This window comes from Octodon degus, unplaced genomic scaffold (genome assembly GCF_000260255.1).
Source record: "Octodon degus isolate 3935 unplaced genomic scaffold, OctDeg1.0 scaffold00026, whole genome shotgun sequence".
Lineage (NCBI taxonomy): Eukaryota > Metazoa > Chordata > Mammalia > Rodentia > Octodontidae > Octodon > Octodon degus.
Genome location: NW_004524602.1, coordinates 12,511,248 through 12,518,934, shown reverse-complemented (window position 1 = coordinate 12,518,934; position 7,687 = coordinate 12,511,248). Strand labels below are relative to the sequence as shown.

At 39.7% G+C, this 7,687-nt stretch overlaps 1 protein-coding gene across 9 annotated transcripts in view; it reads right to left on the bottom strand.

Moving 5' to 3' along the window:
• Herc1 (HECT and RLD domain containing E3 ubiquitin protein ligase family member 1) overlaps positions 1 to 7,687 on the bottom strand; it is a 205,579-nt gene that overhangs the window by 52,893 nt on the left and 144,999 nt on the right. For all 9 annotated transcript variants that reach the window (XM_004628831.3, XM_023712424.1, XM_023712425.1 and 6 more), the window contains exons 41-43: positions 2,458 to 2,574; positions 2,023 to 2,254; positions 336 to 460 (exon numbers count right to left, since the gene is read on the bottom strand). In XM_004628831.3, coding sequence (XP_004628888.1) covers positions 336 to 460; positions 2,023 to 2,254; positions 2,458 to 2,574 — 474 coding nt within the window. The remainder of the gene's footprint in view (positions 1 to 335; positions 461 to 2,022; positions 2,255 to 2,457; positions 2,575 to 7,687) is intronic.

Here is a 7,687-nt window from a genome sequence, read left to right as displayed (position 1 = left end):
GGTCCCTGATGCTTTGCTAAGCTTGTTCTAAGTAGGTGCTTTAGACCACTGAGCCATCTCTCCAGACCAAAGAGAACATTTAAAAATGTACAAGTGGCCAACACAATCTTCTGCAGCCACAGAAAACTTACAAATAAATCTATGAATACATGTTGCAACTTCAATTAAGAAAAATTATGCATACAAGCAGGAAAATTATACGCAAACAGGTTCTTCTATTAGAGACACCGAGTACTTAATATCAATAGTTTGTATCTTTAATGTTGCTTTTAGATTGACTTTAAAGTAAAGATTTTTATCTGCACTTCACAGACGAGGACACAAACATGTCCTACCTGCTCTTGCAAGCAGCGTGCGAGCGGCTAAGTCAAACTTGTGTCGCCTTGTCACTGCTGAGCGGCCTCTGGCTGGGGGCCCACTTCCAGAAGCTGCATGCTCTGCATGATCCAGATTATCAGGGCTACAAGTTGGAAAGCATCACAAATTTTTAAAAGCTATGATTAAAAAGAAAGCAAAAGTACAAGTTTGCTTGTGGTACTACTTTCTCTAAATATCACTGTATCACTAAGCATGAGATACATTTTTGATAAAGCTTTTTCTTTCTTAAACCACCTACTCTATCAGTGAGCTACATATTATTATAAAACTTTGAAACCTATCTTGTGCCCCTGTAAAGCTCTAAAGTTCTGCATATGTGACATGCTGTGCACTATGCAATAATCTCATCTGATTCTGGATTGTAACAAATAATTTATATTCAGTTTATATTCAAATTTAAATAGCATCAAGACTCAGGATGCGGCTCAGTAGTAGAATACCTGTCTACCATGTGTGAGGCCTTGGGCTTTGATTCCCAGCACTGGTGAGGCATCTATATGGCAGACAGACAGGCAGATAGACATCAAATCCTAAATGATTTTAACAGATATTAAAGTTATTGGAATGCCTTGCCTAGGAAAAACAGACATTTTAAAATGGTGAAAATATTCACTGAGCTTGGAAAAAAAGACTGTATGTTACATGAGACACAGTCTTTGGTAACCATTAGGACTCCATGGGAAAAAGAAAAATGAAGAAAATCAAACATCATAGGAAGTGCTGAAGGAGAAGAGATGTTTTAAGGAGAATTTAAGATATCTATAGATAGATGGATGGATAGACAGGTATGGGTTGTTTTTTTTTTTTTTTGAGACAGTGTCTCACTATGCAGTTCAGGCTGGCCTTGAGCTCACTTTTGTAGCTCCCAGGCTGGTCTTGAACTTGCGGATATCCTCCTGGTTCAACCTCCCGATGCTGGGATTACAGGTATGTGCTACCACATCTGGTTCTGGAGCTGCATGGCGGGCACCCAGGCACCCGGGCCCAAGAACACAGCATGTGGGGCCAGGGATCGAACTTGGGTCCTTGTGCTTTGCCAGGTAGGTGCTTATGCCTCTGAGCTATCTCTCTGGCCCCCAGGCTATATTCTTATATATAATTTTAGAATAGGAATTATTTTTACAACCTAAAACAAGACATACTAGATGTTAAAAAACTGTAGAAACAATAAAAATGTACACAGAAAGTCAATTCCTAGCAAATGTATTAATTAAATCAATTTCTACTATTAGTATGAACATTCTATATCACTTATAAGTTTGTTTTATATTTGTTTTACTTAAAATATACACAAAAAGTCAATTCCTAACAAATGTATTAATTAAATTTCTACTATTAACATGAACATTCTATATCACTTATGAGATAAATTTGTTTTATATTTATTTTACTTCAAAATAAATTTGTTTCAGTTTCCTTTTTTGAATAAATTTTAAATAAAATTTAGGACTTTCCTTCTTTCCAAGAAACATTTATTCAAATCAAAAACTAAAATTTTTACCCTTCAGAGAAATGTAAGTTTATAACTAAAATGCTCATTTTTTTCTCATCTTTATCACTGATTTTATACACCACCAGAAGCATTTATGAAGGTAAATAAATGGGGCTTTGCGGGCTTCAACACAGAACAAACCAGAAACTCACCTTTCGGTGAAGCCTTCCTCCGCCTCTGCAGCATCAGCTGACGGTATGTCGCCGGGAGACTGCAAGTAACAGGGATCGTTCGACTTTCCACCACTGCCCAGAACGGCCGTGCCATGCCTGGAGTCCGCTGCGCTGCCCGGCTGGGGGTCTTCCTCCTCCTCATGCCCAGGGTGCTCTATCATCCACATGGCAAGGACTGTGATATTCTGGGCATCGGCTTCTCCTCGAGCACCTGTACCGGAGAAAACAGAGACACTGAATGTGGATAAAGTAATCTCTTGTGCTATCAATTTAAAAGAGTGTGCTCTGAGGCCCTGGTAGCTCTTCTGGTGTTTAAAATCTTGCCAAGATTTATGATCTCTTTAAAAAGACAATGCCTTTCCTGAGATGAGTCTTCTCAAGCTAGCCACACGGACATATGAAAACTTATCCTACCTGTGGCTTCCATGGCTTTGGCAATCTGCCGGAGAGAAAAGCCCATTTCCAGCAAGGGGACTGCTATCGCTGGAGGAGGAGGAGAAGTTGAAAGTCTGCTGCTTGGGTCTGACAGGGCTGAGGCAAAAGAAAGACAAGAAAGTGTCTAAATGTCACAATGACAATAGGTAATAATGTGTTTTCACAGGAAGCTTTAGAAGTCTCCAGTTTTATAGCATCAGGGTTTTCACAAAGAAAAACCTGCCAGTAACACAAAATAAACCTGACGAAAAATTCTTTAAAATGTTTGATTTGAATAATTTTCCACTTTAAAAATTCCAAACTTACAGAAGTTCACAATAATACAAAGAACTGGTTTTTTTTTTTTATTTTTTTTTTTTGTTTTAATAGACAAGGTCTCACTATGTAAGCAGGCTGGCCTTCAACTTGAGGCCATCCTCCTGTCTCAAGCTCCCAAATGCTGGGATTATCCGCATGCACCACCACGCCTGACCATAAAGAATTCTCATTCTCCTGAACACTACAGGGCAAGTAGCAGATCTGACGCTCACTCCCTCCTGAACACATGCCTGCATAATTCCTACAAATAAGGGCCTTCCCTGCATAACTAACATAGCTATCAGTGTAAGAAATCCCCTGTGGCATCAACTCATCCAGATCCTGTTCTAGTTTCACCACGTGTCCCAATCATGTCTGTCACAGCAGAGGACCCAATCCAGGATCACCTTTTCATTGCAGTCATCAAGATTCTTCAGCTTCCTTCAATCACTGACAATCAGGCGATTATGGGCCGGTTTCTGTGTAGTATCCCTCACTTGGTCTGTCTGATGCTGCCTCGGGATTACACTCAGGGCACCCTCTTTGGAAGGAGAACCACAAACGCGATGCTGCATTCTTTTGGATGATACACAATGTCTCAGTCATGGTGGTGCTAACTTTGCTCACTGGAATTAGGTGATAAGTGCAACTGTCTCCATAAGAAGGTTACTCTTTGCTTTTGCTTCATTTGGTTTGGTTTACAAGGTCTCACTATGTAGCTCAAGCTGGCCTTAAATTCATTATGCCAAGGCTGGTGTCCAACTCGCTACGATCCTCCTGCCTCAGCCTCTGAAGCCTGGCTTACTAAGAGATAGTTGTGTCTCCGGAGGTACTACAAGAGCACATGGAAGCTTTACTCATGAGCACTCACTTATACTTAATTACTAAATTATTATGATAGCTAACAAAGATGATTTTCTAATTCAATCATCCCTTTTAGATTCATCCATTGACACTGTACTCTAAGACAAGGTTTCTTTCTTCACAGGAGAAAAGAAGTATAGACTTACATTCTGTGATCATGGGTTAGTATCTGCTACTATCATGACTACTTATTTTGATATCTCAAGCCTCCCAGAGTTGGCCAGTTAAGCCCCCTCAATCTAATTTCTAAACCATTTAAGCATCTGCCCATCATTCTCTGAGCACTTTTGTTAGTTTTGGGCTCAGGTTACTCCAGCTCATCTCATGCTTGGCTTTGAAATCAGCCATTTCTCCTGAGCAATGTGGGTTCCTTTTAGTACAGAACAATCTTTAGGCTGCACATACGCTTTTCCGAAATGCAACAGCACTGTGGCCAGGCTTTCTCACTGGTCAGTGCTAGTGGAAACCCTCCTCACCCAGCTTGGCTCTGTCCTATGGATATTCTTCTGAGCCCACTCAGATTCCGATACTCTAAGCCAGGCTTCTTCTACACACAAGGGGTCCGTCCCCTTTACTAACTCTTCTGGCATAAATGCTTATCTAGCTGGGGCCTACCTCCCAGTGAAGGAGGAAAGTGAAAGACAAGGAAGGAAGGAGGAAGGGAGGGCTCTCATATTTGCTTTAAAAATACCACTATCATTATAGTGGTAATAGTCCTAATATGATAGATGAATGGACTTATGCTTCTGGTCATGACAGAAAAATAGACTAGGGGTGGTGAGATAGCTCAGTGGACTAAGCGCCTGCTTAGGCAAGTGCGGGGAGTGGGGTTCAATCCCTGGCACCACATGCCGTGCTGGTCCCACCCCCAGGCACACTGAGCTGGCCACCAAGACTGGGCATGGTAGAGCACGCCTGTAATCCCAGTGCTGGGGAAGCTGAAAACAGGAGGATCACTACAAGTCCAAGCTGTGCAGTGAGACCTCGTACCAAAGACACAAAAAAAGAAAAGACTAGATTTAGTCTGCTGCCTTAAACAAAAATTTATTGAACAATAAACTTTAGATATGGGATAACAGGAAGTTTAGGCCCGCATCCTCTGAGTGTAGGGAAACAGATGAGGTGGACAGCACACCTGTCTCAGCTTAATGCCCAGAGTGAATCTCCAAGCTGCAGTGCAGTAGGGAGAACTCAAACTAAACTCAATGGGTTCTATGAATTGACAAAACAGAGTTGAAAGTTCAGAGAGGTCAAAGAAGTCCCAGGGTAGAACACCAAAAAAGGGAGCTACATGGGAATCAGAGAGTTACACGGAAAAAGAGCTCCAAAAATTGGAGAAGTCCCTTTGGCCCCTCCATCATCAGCTAATACAGAAATTGTCTAGGGGAAGAAGAGAACCACAAAAACGGAGCAGGCAGAACAAGCCATGGAGCTCCCAGAGGGATGGGAACTGTCTGCCATTACCCCAAGTGAATAAAAAGCTCTTGTAAAGCACAGGGTATTAGGTAAACCAGCAACACGGTATTGGCCAAATAGTAAAGAAAAATCAGTCCAGGCCATAAGCTGTCCCAGTCCCATTTAACAAAGCTTAAAAGCAAGCTTTGAAAAGATCAAACTCCCAGCACTTAAACGTGTCTCACAACAAAGCTAAAGTACATTTAGAGAAATACTGAACATCCTGGACCCCATACACTAAAATTCACAATGTCTGTTATCCAATAAAAAAATTACCAAACATGTAAAGAAACAGAAAAGATACAACTCAAACAATAGGAAAGTAAGTCAATAGAAACTGATGCAGAAACAGACAAAGGATAAGTAGAGAAAGAAATTAAAACAGGTCTTTCACAGTTGATCCTTAACATATGAAGCCTGCTCACTCATTTGCAAATTTATCAAAATATATTTATAACCCTAGAGTTGATATTCACATGCTTCTCATTGTGCTCATTTGTAGATAGGCATGGGATAACTAAAAAATAAAAAAATCTGAATCCTATAACAGGGGGTCTGGGAGATAGCTCAGTGGAATAAGTGCTTGCCTGGCAAGTGCAAGGGCCTGAGTTCGATCCCTGGTTCCAAAAAAAAAAAAAAAAACCATCCCATAACATAACAGTTTCCAGCTGATATTAAACAACCTCCTTATTTTAGCTCCCACATTATAAAAAAGTGCCATTTATAGTCTATTCAGCGTGAAATTTCTGCACTTTTGTACTTTCTATTGGTGATTTCACTACTTACAAGCGGTCCCTGTGCATAGTGGCAAAGTGCTATTGAGCGTTTCTAAGCGTAAGAAAGCTATAATGTGCTTTCTTGGAGCAAATAATACATTAGACAATCTTCATTCATGCTTGAGTTATAGTAGTGCTGGCCATGAATTCAATGTTAATGGATCAACAATATATATTAAACAGAGTCTTTAACAGGAAGATACTGTATTTAATATATAAAAAAGGTTATAACTTAACTGGTTGATGAAAATGTGACTAGAAACTGAAAGCATCCTAACTCTGTATTTCCCTAAAATATGATTCAGGGTCAGCACTGCCTTTCTACAGCACAACTACTACGAACTAGTCATGAGAACCAACTGTTCCTCCATATATTATGTAAGGCAGAAGAGAAAATAAATATGTTTAAAAGACATGAGAGATTTGAAAAAAGAAAATCCAGAACAAAAGATTGATGAATCCAAAGATGGAGCAATAACATTTCTCCTGAAGAAATAACAGTTTGTTACAGGGCTTACAGCAAACATAGAATTTAAGTGCAGAACAACAAAAGTATGAGGTATGATTAAAACATATTGTCCTAGGGCCGGCCTGATAGCTCAGCAGACTGAAGCACCTGCTTAGAACCAAAGTTCAATTCCCAGCATGCCTTGCCAGCCCCACCCCCAGGGCGTGCTAAGATGGTGACTGAGACTGGGTATGGTGGCACGCGCCTGTACTCCCAGCGCTTGGGAGGCTGAAAACAGGAGGATCACTACAAGTCTAATCTACGTAGTGAGACCCTGTAGACCCTGTCAGAAATATAGGAAAAAACAAAAAACATACTGTCAGTGTTTTAATTTGTTTAGAAAATCACAGTAAAAGACACATTGCCATTAACCCTCAATACACCCCCTCACTATGAACACACTCATCCCACTGTTCTTGCCACTGAGCACCTTACAAGATGTGATTAAAAGCTGTGCCACGTGCCACACAACGGACAGGCAGGCTGGTGAGCACAGAGCAGTAGAGCAGTGTGTTCTCACCCAGTTTATCCAGCAAGTAACTTCGGGCTCTTCCCTAAAGTAAAAATGACCATGAGAAGTAAACATTCTGCACCAGTTCAGGACAGCCACAGCAGTGCAAATAAAGACACTCAGGAAAGAGGACTTCCAGGACTGCTTCAGAAAGTGGCAAGAATGTTCAAAGCCAGAGGAAATATTCTGAAGGAGACAATGGCAATGTATCTTTTACTGTAATAATTTTTTTGAAATTTATCATATATTATAAGCATACCTCTTATGAACATTGATTTGGAAATAAAAGCATTCAGATTTAAGATTCTTTTTACTGTGTGTTAAGTGGTAAAATGCACTTGGGACCGTGCTGCTTAAGGATGTACACTATAAACCTGAAACTAATCTCTAAAAAGAAAATATAAACTATAGCTATTAACAAGCCAATAAAGGACATAAAGTGAAATAAAAAAATACGTAAAAGGGAAAAAGGGAGAAAGAAAAAGAAAAAAATTAACAAGACAAAATAGAAAGATGGTAGATTAAAATTAATAGTAACAATAAATACAAATGGTCTAAACAACTCAATTTTAAAGCAGAAAACATCAGACTAAATTCAAAAAGCTGATTACAGCTGTCTGTAAAATATCCACTATTAAAGTAAAGACACAAATGAAGTACAGTAAAATGATGATAGAAATATTCTCTTTCTAACACTGATTTTAAAAGTCAAGGGTAGATATATTAATAGCAGAGAAAAATTTTTCAGGCAAAGAATATAAGCATAAAGAATATTACAAAACAGTTATTTTGTAATAA